General features: G+C 40.7%; 1 protein-coding gene across 7 annotated transcripts in view; it reads left to right on the top strand.

Annotated features, from left to right (window-relative positions):
- Nucleotides 1-21,083, top strand: part of PARP14 (poly(ADP-ribose) polymerase family member 14) — a 63,222-nt gene that overhangs the window by 13,545 nt on the left and 28,594 nt on the right. For all 7 annotated transcript variants that reach the window (XM_077829586.1, XM_077829585.1, XM_077829582.1 and 4 more), the window contains 11 exons: nt 519-785; nt 6,789-7,025; nt 9,246-11,524; nt 13,369-13,605; nt 13,849-14,070; nt 15,404-15,497; nt 16,670-16,819; nt 18,097-18,159; nt 19,248-19,415; nt 20,099-20,308; nt 20,409-21,008. In XM_077829586.1, coding sequence (XP_077685712.1) covers nt 519-785; nt 6,789-7,025; nt 9,246-11,524; nt 13,369-13,605; nt 13,849-14,070; nt 15,404-15,497; nt 16,670-16,819; nt 18,097-18,159; nt 19,248-19,415; nt 20,099-20,308; nt 20,409-21,008 — 4,527 coding nt within the window. The remainder of the gene's footprint in view (nt 1-518; nt 786-6,788; nt 7,026-9,245; nt 11,525-13,368; nt 13,606-13,848; nt 14,071-15,403; nt 15,498-16,669; nt 16,820-18,096; nt 18,160-19,247; nt 19,416-20,098; nt 20,309-20,408; nt 21,009-21,083) is intronic.

Raw genomic sequence — 21,083 nt, 5'->3', positions numbered from 1 at the left:
TAGGGACACATTTCCTATTAAAAATCCAAAGGGATTTGGGCACCTAACTCCCTTTGAAAATCCCAGCCTGAATAACCCGATGAACTTTAATGATGCCTGTGGTAACTTTGCTACATAGGGTCCTAAATACATATATTGTAAATAAATATATTTCAGGAATAAATTAATCCGCTTCATTAGCCCTCACTGAATGTTGTCATTTCAGATCTAATCTAGAGAACAATATTTGGAACTTTAGGATTAATTGGCACTAATAACATTTAGTACTAGGGTTAACTGCATTTTTTAAAAGGAGACTGGGATACTCTGGATGTCACTTTAAGGGGCTGTAGAATAACTTGATTTGATCATAAATTTTGACCACATGACTTACTTTCTCTTGTTACAGAAAAGATTAAAACAAGAATCCACTTGAGAGAAGCTTTTAAAATAAAACAGAACTTAATATATTGATCCATTCTGAGTAAGTACAGGTATATAACAGAGATCTCCATTTATTTGTGTTTCTGTGGAACTAGATGCACAAGAAGTCTTGGGAAAAAAGGATCACTCAGTAAAGAAAATTGCACTCCATGTGAAACCATGGCAAGCGGAGAATATCCAAGAACTCCCACAAATGGCTTCATCCCTAGTTGTCCTTGAAAATATACAAGAGACTATAAAACAATACATGTTAACTATACTGGTGGAGAATATCAGTGGCTTATCAGAAGATGACAATGACTTCAGTATGGAAATGATACCTGAAATTAATGCGGCTGTAGTTACATTTATCAAAGATATTGGTAAGATAGAATGTGTGTGTACAATATGTTGTCTTCACTTGATGCTTTAAAGGGGGCTATTCAGCTAACACTTTAGCTGAGCTGAAAAACAGAGGAACGTATTCTGTCACAGGCTTCAGATAAAATCCAGTCTCACTTACATCATTGTAAACCAGGAGTAACTCCACTAAAGTAAATGGAGTTACACCAGAGTAAAGATCAGTTTGGTAATTGAAGGGGGAACTACAGTCATTTAATTACCATCCTATGTACAGGAGTGCTGGGCAGCTGGCAGTGTGTAAAAAGAACTATTGCAAATTATATAAAATAGTATTTTGTGCCTGGTGAATTATAATTATGGGCCATATGATGCCATCATTTTATCAGCAAAACTGTTAATGGAATGGTGCATGTTTATTAAGTCAGAAGACATTATCAAATATTCATTAAGGGCCAAAACCTTGTTCCATTAAAGTCACCGCGATAGTTTTGCCATTGACCGCAATGGGAAAATTATTTGATCCTATGTAATGAATGGTCATTAAAAGGTGATTTTTTTTCAAACCTATACAAATCTATTCTCTGTGTGTCAACATACGCATATATAACAGTCATAGTGTACTCTCTTGAGTGATACTTTAGTCTGTTTTATATAATATGTTCTTATTTACATCCGTGTCTCTGATCAGTATGTAGGATAGGGAACATTATGATTACAGGTTTCAGAGTAACAGCCGTGTTAGTCTGTATTCGCAAAAAGAAATGGAGTACTTGTGGCACCTTAGAGACTAACCAATTTATTTGAGCATGAGCTTTCGTGAGCTACAGCTCACTTCATCAGATGCATACTGTGGAAACTGCAGCAGACTTTATATATACACAGAGAATATGAAACAATACCTCCTCCCACCCCACTGTCCTGCTGGTAATAGCTTATCTAAAGTAATCGTCAGGTTAGGCCATTTCCAGCACAAATCCAGGTTTTCTCACCCTCCACCCCCCCACACAAATTCACTCTCCTGCTGGTGATAGCCCATCCAAAGTGACAACTCTTTACACAATGTGCATGATAATGAAGTTAGGCCATTTCCTGCACAAATCCAGGTTCTCTCACTCCCTCACCCCCCTCCAAAAACCCACCCCCATACACACACAGACTCACTCTCCTGCTGGTAATAGCTCGTCCAAACTGACCACTCTCCAAGTTTAAATCCAAGTTAAACCAGAACATCTGGGGGGGGGGGGGGGGGGAGGAAAAAACAAGAGGAAATAGGCTACCTTGCATAATGACTTAGCCACTCCCAGTCTCTATTTAAGCCTAAATTAATAGTATCCAATTTGCAAATGAATTCCAATTCAGCAGTTTCTCGCTGGAGTCTGGATTTGAAGTTTTTTTGTTTTAAGATAGCGACCTTCATGTCTGTGATTGCGTGACCAGAGAGATTGAAGTGTTCTCCGACTGGTTTATGAATGTTATAATTCTTGACATCTGATTTGTGTCCATTTATTCTTTTACGTAGAGACTGTCCAGTTTGACCAATGTACATGGCAGAGGGGCATTGCTGGCACATGATGGCATAAATCACATTGGTGGATGTGCAGGTGAACGAGCCTCTGATAGTGTGGCTGATGTTATTAGGCCCTGTGATGGTGTCCCCTGAATAGATATGTGGGCACAATTGGCAACTGGTTGCGGGGCTGTCTGTAGGCAAGGACTGGCCTGTCTCCCAAGATTTGTGAGAGTGTTGGGTCATCCTTTAGGATAGGTTGTAGATCCTTAATAATGCGTTGGAGGGGTTTTAGTTGGGGGCTGAAGGTGACGGCTAGTGGCGTTCTGTTATTTTCTTTGTTAGGCCTGTCCTGTAGTAGGTAACTTCTGGGAACTCTTCTGGCTCTATCAATCTGTTTCTTTACTTCCGCAGGTGGGTACTGTAGTTGTAAGAAAGCTTGACAGAGATCTTGTAGGTGTTTGTCTCTGTCTGAGGGGTTGGAGCAAATGCGGTTGTATCGCAGAGCTTGGCTGTAGACGATGGATCGTGTGGTGTGGTCAGGGTGAAAGCTGGAGGCATGCAGGTAGAAATAGCGGTCAGTAGGTTTCCGGTATAGGGTGGTGTTTATGTGACCATTGTTTATTAGCACTGTAGTGTCCAGGAAGTGGATCTCTTGTGTGGACTGGACCAGGCTAAGGTTGATGGTGGGATGGAAATTGTTGAAATCATGGTGGAATTCCTCAAGGGCTTCTTTTCCATGGGTCCAGATGATGAAGATGTCATCAATATAGCGCAAGTAGAGTAGGGGCTTTAGGGGACGAGAGCTGAGAAAGCGTTGTTCTAAATCAGCCATAAAAATGTTGGCATACTGTGGGGCCATGCGGGTACCCATAGCAGTGCCGCTGATCTGAAGGTATACATTGTCCCCAAATGTGAAATAGTTATGGGTAAGGACAAAGTCACAAAGTTCAGCCACCAGGTTAGCCGTGACATTATCGGGGATAGTGTTCCTGACGGCTTGTAGTCCATCTTTGTGTGGAATGTTGGTGTAGAGGGCTTCTACATCCATAGTGGCCAGGATGGTGTTATCAGGAAGATCACCGATGGATTGAAGTTTCCTCAGGAAGTCAGTGGTGTCTCGAAGGTAGCTGGGAGTGCTGGTAGCGTAGGGCCTGAGGAGGGAGTCTACATAGCCAGACAATCCTGCTGTCAGGGTGCCAATGCCTGAAATGATGGGGCGCCCAGGAGTTCCAGGTTTATGGATCTTGGGTAGTAGATAGAATATCCCAGGTCGGGGTTCCAGGGGTGTGTCTGTGCGGATTTGATCTTGTGCTTTTTCAGGAAGTTTCTTGAGCATATGCTGTAGTTGCTTTTGGTAACCCTCAGTGGGATCAGAGGGTAATGGCTTGTAGAAACTCGTGTTGGAGAGCTGCCGAGCAGCCTCTTGTTCATATTCCGACCTATTCATGATGACAACAGCACCTCCTTTGTCAGCCTTTTTGATTATGATGTCAGAGTTGTTTCTGAGGCTGTGGATGGCATTGCGTTCCGCATGGCTGAGGTTATGGGGCAAGTGATGCTGCTTTTCCACAATTTCAGCCCGTGCACGTCGGCGGAAGCACTCTATGTAGAAGTCCAGTCTGCTGTTTCGACCTTCAGGAGGAGTCCACCTAGAATCCTTCTTTCTGTAGTGTTGGTAGGGAGACCTCTGTGGATTAGTATGTTGTTCAGAGGTATTTTGGAAATATTCCTTGAGTCGGAGACGTCGAAAATAGGATTCTAGGTCACCACAGAACTGTATCATGTTCATGGGGGTGGAGGGGCAGAAGGAGAGGCCCCGAGATAGAACAGCTGCTTCTGCTGGGCTGAGAGTATAGTTGGATAGGTTAACAATATTGCTAGGTGGGTTGAGGGAACCATTGCTGTGGCCCCTTGTAGCATGTAGTAGTTTAGAAAGTTTAGTGTCCTTTTTCTTTTGTAGAGAAGCAAAGTGTGCGTTGTAAATGGCTTGTCTAGTTTTAGTAAAATCCAGCCACGAGGAAGTTTGTGTGGAAGGTTGGTTTTTTATGAGAGTATCCATTTTTGAGAGCTCATTCTTAATCTTTCCCTGTTTGCTGTAGAGGATGTTGATCAGGTGATTCCGCAGTTTCTTTGAGAGCGTGTGGCACAAGCTGTCAGCATAGTCTGTGTGGTATGTAGATTGTAATGGATTTTTTACCTTCAGTCCTTTTGGTACGATGTCCATCTGTTTGCATTTGGAAAGGAAGATGTCTGTCTGTCTGTATCTGTGCAAGTTTTTTCATGCAGTTGATAGATTTCCACTCCATACGGCTAAATGCAGTGCCTTGCATAATGACAGGTTTCAGAGTAACAGCCGTGTTAGTCTGTATTCGCAAAAAGAAATGGAGTACTTGTGGCACCTTAGAGACTAACCAATTTATTTGAGCATGAGCTTTCGTGAGCTACAGCTCACTTCATCAGATGCATACTGTGGAAACTGCAGCAGACTTTATATATACACAGAGAATATGAAACAATACCTCCTCCCACCCCACTGTCCTGCTGGTAATAGCTTATCTAAAGTAATCGTCAGGTTAGGCCATTTCCAGCACAAATCCAGGTTTTCTCACCCTCCACCCCCCCACACAAATTCACTCTCCTGCTGGTGATAGCCCATCCAAAGTGACAACTCTTTACACAATGTGCATGATAATGAAGTTAGGCCATTTCCTGCACAAATCCAGGTTCTCTCACTCCCTCACCCCCCTCCAAAAACCCACCCCCATACACACACAGACTCACTCTCCTGCTGGTAATAGCTCGTCCAAACTGACCACTCTCCAAGTTTAAATCCAAGTTAAACCAGAACATCTGGGGGGGGGGGGGGGGAGGAAAAAACAAGAGGAAATAGGCTACCTTGCATAATGACTTAGCCACTCCCAGTCTCTATTTAAGCCTAAATTAATAGTATCCAATTTGCAAATGAATTCCAATTCAGCAGTTTCTCGCTGGAGTCTGGATTTGAAGTTTTTTTGTTTTAAGATAGCGACCTCTTGTTTTTTCCTACCCCCCCCCCCCCAGATGTTCTGGTTTAACTTGGATTTAAACTTGGAGAGTGGTCAGTTTGGACGAGCTATTACCAGCAGGAGAGTGAGTCTGTGTGTGTATGGGGGTGGGTTTTTGGAGGGGGGTGAGGGAGTGAGAGAACCTGGATTTGTGCAGGAAATGGCCTAACTTCATTATCATGCACACTGTGTAAAGAGTTGTCACTTTGGATGGGCTATCACCAGCAGGAGAGTGAATTTGTGTGGGGGGGTGGAGGGTGAGAAAACCTGGATTTGTGCTGGAAATGGCCTAACCTGACGATTACTTTAGATAAGCTATTACCAGCAGGACAGTGGGGTGGGAGGAGGTATTGTTTCATATTCTCTGTGTATATATAAAGTCTGCTGCAGTTTCCACAGTATGCATCTGATGAAGTGAGCTGTAGCTCACGAAAGCTCATGCTCAAATAAATTGGTTAGTCTCTAAGGTGCCACAAGTACTCCATTTCTTATTATGATTACAACCATTCCAGAAGACATGCATTCCCTTGTATTATGTAGCAGTGAGAAGTGTACGTGAATTTGTCCTGAACAAGAATTTTAGTTGATCTGATTAACAAATCAGATCTGATGTTATGGAGAACAATAGCCACTATGCATAAGACCAAATTCAGGTATGGTATAAGCAGGCAAAACTGTTGTTGCAGTAAAGGGAGTAGCACCTGCTTATCAGTAGGGTTGAATTGTTTTAGACTAATTACAGTTTTAGACTAATTACAGCAACCATAGTCCCTGGTATACATGAGTTCTTTTAGGACAACATAATTCCAGTATTGCCATTATACAGCATTTCAACGTGTTTTTGACTTAAAAAAGAGAAGTACCCTGTATAAGAAAACAACAATTATTTTTTTTAGAAGATAGAACTTGAGCAATTTAAAGTGGTACATAGCTATCTTATTTTTAAATTAGGTTGAATAAGACAGTATGATTATTTATGATACCAAAGGATTCCAACTGCCAGACATACTAACTGCAAAAAGATTAGTCCGATATAAGTAACCTACTGTGTAAAATACAGATCTCTGGGGGAGTATGTTCTATGGGAATTAGCATCCAGTTGGAAGTCAGGAATGTCTAAATTCTCTAATCCTGACACTGCTACTGATTCCCTCTGTAGCCTTGGGGAAATCATTTTACATTTGTAAAACTGCTATTTACAGGACCAGGCACAAAATCTACTTATCCACCCTCTACCATGATGACTGATGATAGTGAAAAAATTAATGATATTTTGTTTCCCTGTTCAAAAAAAATAAAAAAAAAATCACTCATGCAAGTGGGAAAGTAAAATTTTGCAAAGCTGGTTAATAAGGATTAATTATGTATAACTGAACATCTTGATCCCTACACCTATTGCTTATTTTCTTCTGTTTTTCTAACATCATAATAGTAAAAATCTGTCAAATGTTTTTCTTTTCTGTTTATAGATCTAAGGGAATTTGTTGAAAAGTTCAACCAAAACCATAGGGCAAAGCAACAAAATATTACAGCACGGCATCTTGAGGTGACAAAAAGCATTAAGGCTGAAAATTTACCACCTAACATATCTAATGACTATATAACTGTCTACTTTGAAAGTAAAAGAAATGGAAGTGCACAAGTGTCAAATGTTGAACAGTTACCTGAAGAGAATTCAGCTATCATTACTTTTCATGATCAGAAAGGTGACATATAAATATGAATCATTTATTTAATCTTGCAGTTAAAAGATCAACATGAAAATGAATGTGCTCTTTTAAGAAATGGCTAACTTACCCTTAGAAAAAAGTTAACTGGTTTGATGGTTTGGCAGGTTTTTACTCTGTTAGGTTAGAAACCTAGATTTGGGACTGGATATAATATGACTAATATGAGGCACTTAGTTTCCAGTGGACATATATTACATTGTGTTAGGATCTCTGCAATGTCTTTTGAGTCTGCACAAGGATTCTGTCCTTTCTGTTTCTTAAATTAGGGACTCCAAAGCCAACAACAATGCCACATAAGTTGAAGGTGCATTTTCATCAGGCATTCTTAGGAGCCTGGATAGACTCTTCTGTCTTTCTACCTAGATTTTTAGTCTGTGTTCCTCACCATGGTATCCAAGTTCCTTTCAGAGGCTCAGTTCTTGTGGGCACTTGAGCTGAGCTCAGTACATCTGAGGGGTGGCTGGGTGGGCAGAGATGGTGTTATTACCACATTTCTTCCCTCGGCACTCCTGGGGCCCGAGCGGGGTGAGTTCAGCTCCCAGCTTCATTACAGCAGCCCTGAGCCTTATGCTCCCTTAGTCCTGAGGTTATGCAAATTTACATCAGCTGGAATGGCTCCCTGTGGATTGGTTCAAGCTGTGTGCAGAATGCAGAGTATTGTGCAGAAGCCTGTATACTAGCTCTGCACCAGCTGAGAACTTCTCCTCGGGTGACTCCAAGAATGCAATGAAGAATCTGGCCCCAAATTTTTGTAAATTAGGCACTGGTGCTGAGCACTCACATCTTTTATGTAGTTGCCTAAATATGGATTTAGGTGCCTAACGTTAGACACCTAAGATTATAGATTGTGTTGTAGATGACTGGCACTGTATGAAAGTAGTTAAGGACTTTTTAATCTCTTTGGCTAGATGCCACAGTAGTATTTGAATTAATTCTGATGCAATATTAATTTTGGCTATAATTATGCCAGATCCTTTAAAATAATATATATGTGCCCAGTTACATTTTAACCAGTCTCCTAAAATGGGAAGTGTAGCTCTGTTTTGTAGCAATAAACAAACAGCTATGGGAGAAGTCTCTCATGCAAGAAGTTCCAGTAGCTTCAATATAGGACCAGATCCTCAGCTGGAGTAAATCAAAATAGCACCGTTTGTTTACCCCAGCTGAGGATCTGGCCTTAATTGTATAGGTAGGTCTGGCTTTCTCACTCCCCAGCCAGGAGCGTGGGAGCTGTCCCCTTAAAGGAAGTGTTAAGCAGCGGGGTGGCCTCCTCCTCCTTAAAGTGTTGGCCGGGGGCGGGGGTCTCTGCTCTGCTGGACCAGGACAACCACACCCTCCAATGCACTTGTGTCTGCAGAGATCGGGTGTCACCAGCCCTGTGGGAGCACATGCAGCTCTGTCATGGAGCCGCTCCCAAGAGCTGCACGTGGCTCCCTGCGGTGCAACAGAGCTGCGACACCCGATGCCTGCAGGCTCACTGACCCATTGATTTTTATTTTTCATCAGTTTCAGTGTATCAGCGGACATAGGTGTTTACCTACAGTTATCGATGATAATTGAATCCTGCCAAGTCTATGTATAAGTCAGGCAAGCGGCATCTGGTGCTAAGAGGTTAAAAGTATAGAACGCCAACGTCTGTGTTAAACTTCCATGTGGAACGTTATAATTCTGTAGGTCCATCTAAAATCCCATTACCATAAATCAATTTTTTTCCTCAGCAGTCTGACTAGAATATATTTGGTCTGACTCTGCAATTATGCAATAGTTACACCTGTTTAATCAGACTCTTGTTCATTGTTCACACAATGGATATGCTGTACATAAAAAAGGAGAGGGAGCTTTACAATGTAACTTTTTTTTCTGGATGGAGTGTCTCAGATTTATTTATAACATGGCAAGAGTAAGTATTACCGTTGTGTAGTCCTGTCTAGTATGATGGCTTGTTATGCTGTGGACATGTACAGTATATACAAGCCTTTGGGTACTTAGAAAAATGTCACTTGTCAGTAACTTGGGAATATTCTTATTCAGTTTAAAAAAAACTTGTTCAACCTAAAAAGCACTCCTGTCAGAATCAAAAGGAAATGCAGTGACTCATGAATTGCAACTTTTTAAAAAAAACTGAAGCTAATTAGCTTAGAAGTGTTACAGTTAATTGATTTGACTTGGGTAATTTTTGTTTTATTTTATATTTAGATATAAACACTGTCTTGGCAAAGCAGCATTCACTCAACAAAGTACCAATTTCTGTGTATCCGTACTACAGCTCATTGGGTACAGCTCTATATGGAAAGGAGAGGCCTCAAATAGAGATGCCAGAACCAATTACAATGTCTCTGGATCCTTACATCTGGCAGTTTTTACAGACAGATAATAGGCTAATCCAGGAAATAAATCATGAAATGGCAGATTGCAAATGTGAACTAATGTGGCCTCAACCCAACCGTGCAAATCCAGAAATAACACTGTGTCCCTCAAATGCCTTATCTAAACAGAGATCAATGATCAGGTTGATCAAGACATGGAATGAAGATGTTGCTAAAAAGTTCTCACATAGCATGTCAAAGTACAAGGCCATTAAATGTGAAGTAAATTCAGTGGTGTGGGAAGCCATAAGAAACAGCTTGGTAAAAGATGGTGTTTTGATCGTACCTGACATTTCCAAGAACATGGTTGTCTTAGTTGGTAACACAGAGATTATAAAGGGGGCAGACCAAGAACTGAAGGAGCTAATAGAAAATGCCAGGAAAAAAATTGAAAGAGAAAAGCAGAGCATAGAACAAACTCTGTCAGTTGGCCCAGGAAAGTATGCAATTTTACGCCTTGCTGGGCTAGAGGAGAATGTTTACAAGGAGTACCCGTCTCTGAAGATATGTTGTGATGCATCATCAAAGAGTATTCGTCTGTGTGGAGTGGCTGCAGAAGTATTTAAAGTCAAAAGTGAAATACTAGAAAAAGTGCACAGCATGGCACAGAAATCAATCAATGTCCATCCTTACGTTTTCCAGTTCCTACAACACGTAGATAATGAAACTCTGTCACAGCACTTATTTATGTCAAATCAAATTATTGCCTTTTATGAGCTTGGCACTGATAACATAATGCTGATAGCAGGTTCTCCTGAAGTTCTTCTAGATGCAGAAGAAGAAATTAAGAAGGTTTTGATTTACAAATGCATTGACCTGGAGGACAACTCAGTCCTCAAAAAGAGAGAATGGAGGGAGCTCATCAGTCATTTGTACAAGGCACATAACTGTTCCAAAGGAACTGTAATAATTGTTGAGTTGGAGAATCAAGTAGTCATTGCTGGTTATTTCAGAGCAGTAGCAGAAGCATATCAGCAACTTTCTGATTTTGTAGATAAACACACTCAGGTACAAAAAGTCATAATAGCCAAGTCTGTGGCAGTTGTAATGTTTGTGGAGAAGGAAAAGTCCAGTATTTGGCTTGAATTAAAAAAGAAAGGTGTGAAAATTGAATTTGGCACACAGAATAAACGTAAAGGTATTTCCCTGAGTGGACCGAGAGTGGAAGTGTTCCAGGCAGTCACCAAACTTGAACAAATTCTGTCTTCTCTACATTCAGAAAATGTGGTAATTGATAAACCAGGGGCCAAGGTGTTCTTTAAAGAACAAGAACACTTGTATGTGACTGGTGTGAAACAACAATTTAACTGTCTGATCAGGCTGCAAGAAGATGAAGAAGAACAAAGAGAAGATGGTGAAGTTAGTAATGTGTATAAGAAACAAGGCCAGCCCCACTGTGAAAAGATCCTGCAAGATGGAGTTGCAGTAGCAGTTTATAAAGGGGACTTGTGCAGTCATCCAGCTGACGTTGTGGTGAATGCATCAAATGAGGACTTAAAGCATATTGGTGGCCTTGCTGAGGCCCTTTCAAAAGCTGCAGGGCCAGAACTACAAACAGAATGTGACCGTATTGTGCGGAAACGAGGCCCTTTGCAGCCCGGCCGTGCTGTTATTACAGATGCTGGGAACCTCCCATGTAAACAGGTGATTCATGCTGTTGGGCCCAGGTGGAGGGATCACGAGGCAGAAAAGTGTGTGCGCCTGTTAAAAAGAGCAGTAAAGGAAAGCCTACGCCTGGCTGAAACGTACAATCATCATTCCATAGCCATCCCGGCTATCAGCTCTGGGATATTTGGATTCCCATTAAAACTGTGTGCACAGTCAATTGCAACATCTATCAAGGAAACCTTGGAAGATTCTCCGGGGGAAAGCTGCTTGAAAGAGATTCATCTTGTGGACTCTTCAGAGAAAACAGTTCAGGCTTTCACTGATGCCTTCAAAGATGTGTTTAGAGATAAATCACCCCGACACATTTCGTCACCTCCATCTGAAGCAGCCTTCAAGCCCAGAAAAAGTAGAAATGCTCGAAGTAGAAAGGGTCTCCAGATGGTAACAACTGATGAAGGATTAAGCATCATACTGGAGATAGGAAGCATTGAAGATGCTACAGTAGGTATTTTAAGTTATCAGATGATATCCAACTTTATGTAAAGTTGGTTTTCAGTTATAAAATATATGAAAAGATGCTTAGATTTTCAGTTATAATTAACAATTAAACATAGACAATATGTTAATATAAGTCATAATTGATTAACACATTTGTATAGGTTAGACAGGTTTAGTTTTTCATGCTGTCTATACACATATAGAGATGAGAAAACATATTTTAGACTGACTGTATTTTGTTATTTGAACTGTATTCATTGTCACATTAAGCTGTTGCAACCACGTGTTTCTCTTCCATCATTTCTTTATGGTTTTGTCTGTGTTTATAGTTCACACTGTGATATGAGCTGAAACCAGCTGTGAAACGAGGACTGCTAGTACTTTCAAGCTGAACTTTGCACTCTTGTGCTCTCACCAGCTGTGTGAGAATAGCTACTTAGTCTATAAGGGGAGTGGGTAGCAACTGCCTATAGTCTCCATGAGGGGAAGTGACGGAACTTCAAATGTTTAAACAAGTAAAAATTAAATTGTTGATCCTGAACACCCTTAAATGCCATTGAAACTTGGCCCTGGTGACATATGAGCCTGTAACAGTGAGCTATCTTCTATTTGTAAACGTACATGGCCCCATTGCTGCAGTATCTCTGTGTCTTAGTGGTGCTTTGGATCATGTCTCTCAAAGATTTGTTACCTGGGAAGGATTAATTATCTCTGGTACCTGTAGTGAATGGGTCTTGCATATTCCATGCAATGTTAACTGCCTACCAATTTTCAGATTCCACCAGCATTGAATTATTTTAACCATTAATTGGACCAACAGCCAAAACTCCCAATTAAGTAACTCACTTATTTCCTTCTCAGTTTTCTAACTATCTCTTCTTTTTCCTTAAAGTCTTTTGTCTTTTCCCTCTGGATTTCAAGTTGATGCATTACTCTTCCATCTCCACCACTTTATTTCTGTCCAGTCTTTATCTCCTTGTTCTTTTTATATCTGTCACTCTCTTTGATTCAGCAATCTCTCCCTTTGTCTGAGGCAGAGAGCATCTTCTGAATCCTTATTTTTGCCCCTTTTAGTGCCACTCAGAGGATCCACATGATAACCAGCTGGCCATCCTGAGAGTGCTGGCTGTAGCTGCCACAGCCTGTAAACATAACGTCCTCCTTTGGTCAGAGAGGTTTATTAGAGCATGATGTACTGCACTCCTCTACAGGACTGTCTGTGCTGTTTGCACATCATTCATAACCCATGTTGACCTATGGAGTAAGAGAATTAACCCTTTCCCTCTCCTCTCTCCTTCAGTTTATTCCTTCTCTTTTTTTCCCTCTTTCTCTTCTGTAACTTCTCCTTCACTTCCCTTTCCACATAACTGCACCCATGTGGTTGCTCCTTCTCATACCAGTTTACCCTGTGGTGCCAACAGGAGCAGCAAGGCATCTGAAATTCAGTAGTAGCATCATGTCAGTTTTACTCTGCTGATGGGGATGCAATATGGGCAGGACCATTAAGAGTATGTGATCCCCCTACTGGAGAATCATATATGCGGGTTTTTCAAATGGACCTGGAGTAGAGTAAGAACACAGGATTCTGACATTTCCATGTAAAATATAAACTGCTGCATAAGGGACAAATTTCATTCTGTTATACACAAGCTACGCCACAAAAGTCGGTGGGATGATGTACGTATAACCGAGCATAATTTGGCTCATTTTGTTCAAAAGATTTGCTTTATTCCAGCTTTCTACTTTTTAAATTTGCTTTATTTCTTAAATCTGCAGGTGCTGTTATAATCACTTAGCCTTAAATGTTTCAAGTTTGATCTTATAACAGATATTTGATTTTGTTTAAGACGGACGTCATCGTAAACAGCGTTGCCCGAGATCTACAGCTTGATAAAGGTCCACTTTCTAAAGCCTTGCTGAGCAAGGCAGGTCCGATGCTCCAAGAACAATTATGTGAAGAAGGGCTAGCAAAAGTAGCTAGTGAAGGGTCTGTGTTCAAAACAAATGGATGTAATCTGGGCTGCCGTTTCGTGCTTCATGCCATTGTTCCTGGATGGAAAAATGGGCAAGAATCTGTACAGAAGGTAGAAGGCTATTTTCCTAATTCTCATTTGATTGAATAGGTTCTCAGTTGGCAGTAATGTAGATTTAATGTGAATTCTCCACTGAAATCAGCGGAGCATTTCCTAGGGGTCAGCTCTGTTAATTTTGATGTAACTAAGGTCATTTTGAATTAATCCATGGTTAATTATGACATTTTAATATAAAATACACTATTAAAAATATTAAACTGCATGTACTAATGCAAACTTTGTTGTGATTCACAGCTCCTAAGAGACATCATCACAGAATGTCTTCAGACTGCTGAGCAACTGTCTTTAAAGTCAATCACATTCCCAGCAATTGGAACAGGGAATTTAGGGTTTCCTAAGCCTGTTGTTGCTAAATTAATGTTTGACCAGGTGTTCAAATTCAGTCATAAAAAATATATTCAGTCTCTTCAGGACGTTCACTTTCTGTTGTATCCAGATGATACAGATAATATTCAGGTAACTTGTATCCTATTACTGTGCTTTCTGTTACACATGGGTTAAGGAAATGATGTCAGGCCCAGACCTAGATCAGGAAACTACTGACAAAAACAGTGTAAAGTCTCATCCTTCTCTCCCTCCTGCCTCTACCCCGGGAATGGTCAGTCCTCCTTGCACTGTTGGTCTGGTAGCAGTGGTGGACGTGCTAGTGTAAGCCAGCCACGGGCATTTTTACCGCTAAGAGCTCAATAATAGAGTGGCGGAAACACTGGTTGCCAGTCTACTTTGTGCTTCCACCGTTGCTAGCACTGGTAGAGCTTCACTGGTGCCAGAGCAATATTAGGAAAAGCACTGTTGGGGACAAAGACAGTGTGTCTCATGTCATCGTCCAGTGTCAGATTCCTGTTTGGTCTGGAGGCCGTTAAATTATGCTGCTTCTGATGTGGGCAGGTGTCAACATCCTCATTAACATGCTAGTCAAGAAAGTATCCTTGGATTTCCATCTTGATGATAATATTCAGGCACTGTCCTGTGAGGTGATCGCTGCTCCTGCTCTGATTGAATTGCCATTGGACTCCACCTAGAATGTAAAGTTGCCCTTTGATTCTTCCATATGCAGTCCCCTGCCTTTCCTGCACAGTTTTTTTTCTCATTTGCTGGAGCTGGCACAAGTTAACACTGAAATATTCCTTAGCCCATGGAGCCATGTGAATCTTTCATACATAGCCTCAGGTAGCATTCTCTTTCCCCCTCCTCTCTCTGGCTCTGTCCTCACTGAATAGTTAACTCAAGTTATCTACACTTGAGTTTAACTCCTCCTGAGTTCACTTAGCTTGAACGAGAGCAGCCACGCTGTGCTGCTGCAAGCAGCATACAGTGATTGTGTTAGCAGCTGTCGAGCTGTGCTAACTTGAGCTGCCGCCTGTACTCCATGATGGGCCATCCAACTTGAGTTTAAAGCACCACCAAACTTGAGTTTTAAGGTTTTTTGTGTGTGGACAGGAATTGAGTTAGAGGTATCACTCATGTTAGGAATAAGCCCTCTGTCTGTGCACCCTATTACATGCTAATTAGACTTTCACTGTACTGCCTGAAGGTGTTAAACCTGAAGCAGTTTGTCAGTTTCTCTCCCTTGCTCATAATTTTGAAGTAATCACGGTTCCTTTGATTCCAATTTATCAGTATTTCCATTCAGTGTTGAATAAGATTGCTTGGTGGACAGCATCTAGTCCATCACCTTTTTGTTTTTTCTAAAAAATTTTAGATCTAATTTTTATTTTTCAAATCTGTATTACTACTGAGAAAACTCTAAAGAGGTGCCTACAGGTGATGATTATGGTTCTCTTTCTAGGCATTTTCAGATGAACTGCAAAATAGAGCAAGTGGAAATATTACCAATGTCAAAATGCACAAGCCTGTGGCAGAGAATGCCCAGCAAGGACAAGGTAAGTTTGTTTTGTTAATGTTTTGTAAGTTTTATAACTATTCTAGTGATTGAAAAAAATTCTTAAAATTTTCACCTAATATGTATTTTTTTGATATTGGTTTGGTGAACATGTCCGTCCCAGTGTTCAAAGTAAGACAGTGATAATCCTATTAGTAAAAATCAGTTAAAGCAGAAAATTGTATCTCTCCAGCAATAGGTTTGTGTACACTTGTAAAAATCATGCCCATAATTCACTACCAGTCATAACAGTAGTAGAAGCTGTAGTGTAGACAGAACACAGGTATTTTTACCAGCGTACTAACTAACAAAGATTCTGAGCAGGTAAACAGTCTTACTACCACCTGTGATGCCTGGCGAATTACTGGATCATACATCCCATGGGGCCAGTCTTGCTCCTATTAAAATCATTGGACATTCTGCAAGAAAGTAAGACTGATGAGAAACAAATGTGAAACTAAATAGTTTTTTTTTTTTTCATTGTCCAACCTGACAGGATTACAAAGAGCAGGATAAATATTGCACACTTAATTAGATTTTTTTAAAAATATAATATTCAGATCCTGCTCAAAGGCTACTGAAAAAAATGAGAATCCACAAGCTTGCTTATTTTCATACTAAGTCACATTTCCACTCATATATCCTGCAGTGGGCCCATATGGTATGAGTTTACAATCACAGAGGGATCTCTCTACTCCATGTACACTGTAAAAGTGTTTTCTGTGCTGCCCCAGATTGGAGGGCAGTGATGGGAACAGGTAAAGACAGAGACCAGGGACTTTCCATTTACAAAGAGGCAGTGGCTCCAACACATTGGTATTGCGGGGCTATAGCTGCTATTTGAGCCTACGTATTGGAGCAGCAGCTATAGCAGGATAGGTTGTTTTGAAGCTTTGTGCCCTAGACCTAGCTTGGGGGTGGATCTCCTTGCCCTGGTTCAACTTTCTCCCACACAGTTACCTGGGCTTTGTGTGGGTGAACACGATATAATTTTATATTGTAAACTGAGTATGTTTGTAATCTTCTCCATGGGAATGTGACGGACTAAGACCAAAAATCAAACTTTTTGTGAGCTCTCTACTAAATGCACATAGAGGCAGGTGAGTCCCTCGCTCTAGGGAATAGAACCTTTGCTAAGATACTTCTATCATTTTAATTTCTTTTCTCTTGCAGCTTTCTTTGGGCCCATTTCAACCCCAAAACAGGGAGTGCATGAAGTGCAGATTGGTTCCATTACATTCCAGATAGCAAGTGGAGACATTACCACGCAAAAAACAGATGTCATTGTAAACATATCAAATCAAATGTTTAACCTCAAAACAGGTACTTTAGCCTAGTGATTGAGATTAATGAGAAATACATTTTGAGTGGTTTGAGTGCATGCATAAGGGGATGGGAGGGAAGAATTTTCAATATATACAAGTCTTTTTTTATACATTGTGCCCTGGCATTTTCAAACTGGGAAAGCTGTACTAGGAAGTATTTTAATATAATTTGTTACTGTTCGCCCCAGTATATAGAAAAATCCTATAGAATTTAATAATGAGAATCTTTCTCTAGAACGTTTAAACCTCCCTATAGAATTCTATAGCAGGGAATCATTCATTGTCTTATGTTCTGTGCAATGGGGTCAGCTGCCTCCCATGTACCCCTCATGGCCGGGGGTGCTTCTGCGGTACCTACTAACAATTTCTCCCTCAAAGGGCTTTTTAAACAAACTCCACACAGGCATTTCTGATCCATTCACCACCACCCCTTCTCAGGGGTCCAAGTTTATTCACCTAAATAAAGCTCCAAAATAAAACCCAAGAGTTCCAAAACACAGTCCATCTGTTTTACCCTCTTGTCAGGTCACTCCCAAACTTTTCCTGCCTGTAGTCTCGATAGGGAAACCTTACGTCCCAAGTTTTTCTGCTGGAGTCTGATCACTCCCAGCAGTCTCCAATTCACCCTACAGGCCTTCCTGCCTGGGGCCTTTCCCCCTTTGGCAGGCCACTCCCAGGCACAATCTAGCTGGAGCCTCAGGTTTGTGGTTCTTGCTTCCAAATCCCCCTGGGATTAGGTTCTTACTTGCAGAAACCTTTTTTACTTCCTACAGTTTCCTGAACTTCCACCTGCACTGCAGCCACTTGCTGCCCTTTATTGGGAACTACCTGATCTAATCCAGGTGTGCATCTTTAGTAATAAGGGTTCACTATCCCTACGCCCTCCAGCCCTCAAGAGGCAAGCCATCCTGACCTTTTACAGTCTGTATGAAGTTTAAACATTACATAGGAAGTAAAGCTTTCTCTTTTAAATATTATAAGCTTTATAATATTTATAAACCAAGTTATTGGTTTATCCCTATTACATTTTATAGGACTTATCTATAAGGAAGTAACAGTTTTATTTGACCTCATTGGGAACTGTTCGGTATTCAGCACTTTTGAAGATCAGGAAGATGCCTTAACATCTGATGCAGGCTTCTATTTTTTAAAAATCTTGACCTATTCTTTTGCCAGATGTGAGAGGATATTGTGTACTCGGTCTTGTTGACCTGGGTGAGACTTTGAGTACTCTTAATTTGATTTGTCAAGCTAATATGGCTCTTCTTATTTCAGGTGTCTCTAAGGCAATTCTGGAAGGTGCTGGACCACAGGTTGAAGCAGAATGTGCTCAGCTAGGTATGAATACAACATATGTGACCTGCTTTCTAGGGGCACTGAGCACCCACAGTTTCCACTGAAGGCAGTGGGAGCGGTGGGTCACACCACTGCTGAAAATTAACCTACTATTGTATTTGTGTTTATCTATGATCTCACAATTCCTTAATTAATTAATATGATGTGTGTAAAACATCTTAAGAGATGTTAAAATAAAGTACAAAGCAGAAGAAAAATACTTAAGAGATGTCAGCATCAAGGTAAATTAAAAGAACCTGCTCTGCTATATGACTCTTCCTCTTGTGCCAGTAAAACCTTCAAAACAGGGCAAAAGTACAAAGGGTTAGATGGTGCCTTTGGTCAGAGCCTGAGCACTGGGTGGTACATATTTATATGTAAAGAAATGAGCTGCACTACCCAGCAGCAGCCTCAGAAGACATTGTGCTTCTGACACAATCCTCTGACTAACTTTTTCTTTGTGTCCCTTTTTCTGAAGTTAGGAAGTAGTAATGTGCTGCTGGCTTATACCAGCAACCCACAGCATCCTCCGCATGGCTTAGAGACAAGTAAAAAAGGAAAGTTCCTATCTTAATGGAACTTGTATCTAATTTTAGACATAATCTATTGAAGAATGATAAATACAACCTATGCAAGATAAAGATCCAACAGGAAAAAATTATGAGTTCTGTGTTTAACTACAGGGAAGAGGTAAATGTGTAGGTTAGCACGGAAAGGCAATTGAAGGAAGTGGATCTGATGGGAGAGTTGAAAGAGGAGTGAGGCTGTGTAGTCCATAGAACCAGAGAGGAAAGTCCGAATACCAGTGGAGCACTGAGTTGCACCAAGCTGTCTGAGTGCACAGAGCAAGCTGAGGAGTAAGGCCAGATAAGATGTGGACGGAAGCTGAGCTGTGGCCTTGAAAGCAGGGATGAGGGGTTTGAATCTGGTGCAGAAGGAGATTGGAAGCCAATGCAGGGGCTCAAGGAAAGGGTAGTACAGGCAGGTGGCAGGTGAAGATGATGAAGATGATTTAGAAAAGTTTGCATTATGGATAATTAAAGGACTTATCACTTTCTGTTATGCCTTATATATTTTCTTTCATCTTTCAGCCTCACAACCTCACGATGACCTTATAACCACACAAGCAGGAAACCTGATGTGCAAAAAAATAATTCATCTTGTTGCCCAGAACGATACCAAATCTTTAGTCTCCAAAGTGCTCCAGGAGTGTGAACTGAAGAAGTACACATCGGTTGCCTTCCCAGCAATTGGAACAGGTTTATGTTTTTGTTGGAAAATTAAACTAAAACCAATCAGCCTTCTCGAGACCAGATTCATCCTGTGCGATTCCATTGACATCAGTGCTTCAGCCAATTGATTTACCTGAAAAGTTTATTCTCCTATATTAAGAAAATTGTTGTGACGTTGGGGCAAATAACAGCTAGTGAAGCTCAGAGCAAGGATTTTGAAATGATAAGGAAGCTGGAGATCACTGTTGTTAACTTAAATATAAAGTGATTTAAGACTGTCCTGTTTTAACGGTAGAGACTTGAGAATATCCATATGATATTAGCATCTAGAGAACCATGAATACTTGTCTCAACTGATGTTCATGGATATCCCACTGGAAGGTGTCTGTGTGCCTATTTCTGCTCCTACTGAAGTCAGTGGAAGTTTCTACTCTGACTTCTGTAGGACCAGGAACAGGCCTTAGATGGATGGGATATAAACCTATCTCTGTAGGCTGGATTCTTCCTTAGCCCTGCTTCTGCATTTCTTGATCACTCAAAATTTCCATTCAGATCAAAGAGAATCATTGGAATAAAAGAATGCAGAATTGGGCGCTATGTTTAAGATCTAGTTGTGCATGGGTCCATTACTTGAATAAAATTATATCTGTATTAAATGTCTTTCAACACATTGATACATGTATTTTTTTGTATTGTTACATTTGTTACAGGTCAGGCAGGCCTTGATCCAGCAGTAGTAGCTGATAACATGATGGATGCTGTAGTTGATTTTGCAAGTGATAAATCTGTTCAAATTGTGAAAAACATTAAAATTATCATCTTCCAGCCACAACTACTAAGTGTGTTCCATGCAAACATGCAGAAAAGAGAAAGTACTGCTAATGCACCTGCATCAGAGTCCTTCTTCTCAAAATGTGCTTGTAAGTAGATGTCTGGTTGTTCATTTTTAAGTGGAGGCATAAATAACCCTTATTTAATTTTAGCAACTGAGTAACCGCAAGTATTTATACTTCATTACAGCATTCTTCGGCTTGGGAAAACGTGCTACAGAAAAAAAGCCTGCAATGGTTTTGCAAAAGAAAATTGAGAGAACTGTTTTTCAGATTTGTGGTGAAAGCCAAAAAAACATGGAAGATGCTATATCCTGGATTAAAAACCTGATTTTAAAGGAACAGCATGAAAACACTATCTCAGATGAATGGATTTCAAGCTTTGATGACCAAGAATATAAGGAACTGGCAAACCTCCAGAAGAAACTGTCCATTCAGCTGGAATACAAGTATCCTGTGCCTTTAATTCGAGTTTCTGGTGTTACCAAAGACGTCTTGCGTGCTTGCTTGGAAATTCAAGACATGATCAAAAGAGTTAGAGCTGTTCAAGAAGAACAGTCCAAGGCAGAACTTCTCAGCAACCTAGTTGAGTGGCAATATTTAAAAAATAATCAGTACTTGCCTTTTGACAGCCTAACAAATCTACGCTTAGAGGATGCTGCAGCATTAAACCAAAAAGAGATTAACATCACCATTTGGAATAAAAACTATCAAGTGGATCTGGAAGCCAAACGTGCTATAGATGACACAGGGAAAATTATGGCCATTCTACGAATCTCAAAAGATGAAGGTGAATGAAAGCTGTTCGGTGTTACTTCGGGCCATACTGTGTCTAGCTTAGCATGAGTGAGTTGTGGGGAGACTA

Source organism: Eretmochelys imbricata, chromosome 11, assembly GCF_965152235.1.
Source record: "Eretmochelys imbricata isolate rEreImb1 chromosome 11, rEreImb1.hap1, whole genome shotgun sequence".
NCBI lineage: Eukaryota > Metazoa > Chordata > Testudines > Cheloniidae > Eretmochelys > Eretmochelys imbricata.
The sequence above is the reverse complement of the archived record's forward strand: the minus strand, read 5'-3'. Positions and strand labels throughout refer to the sequence as shown.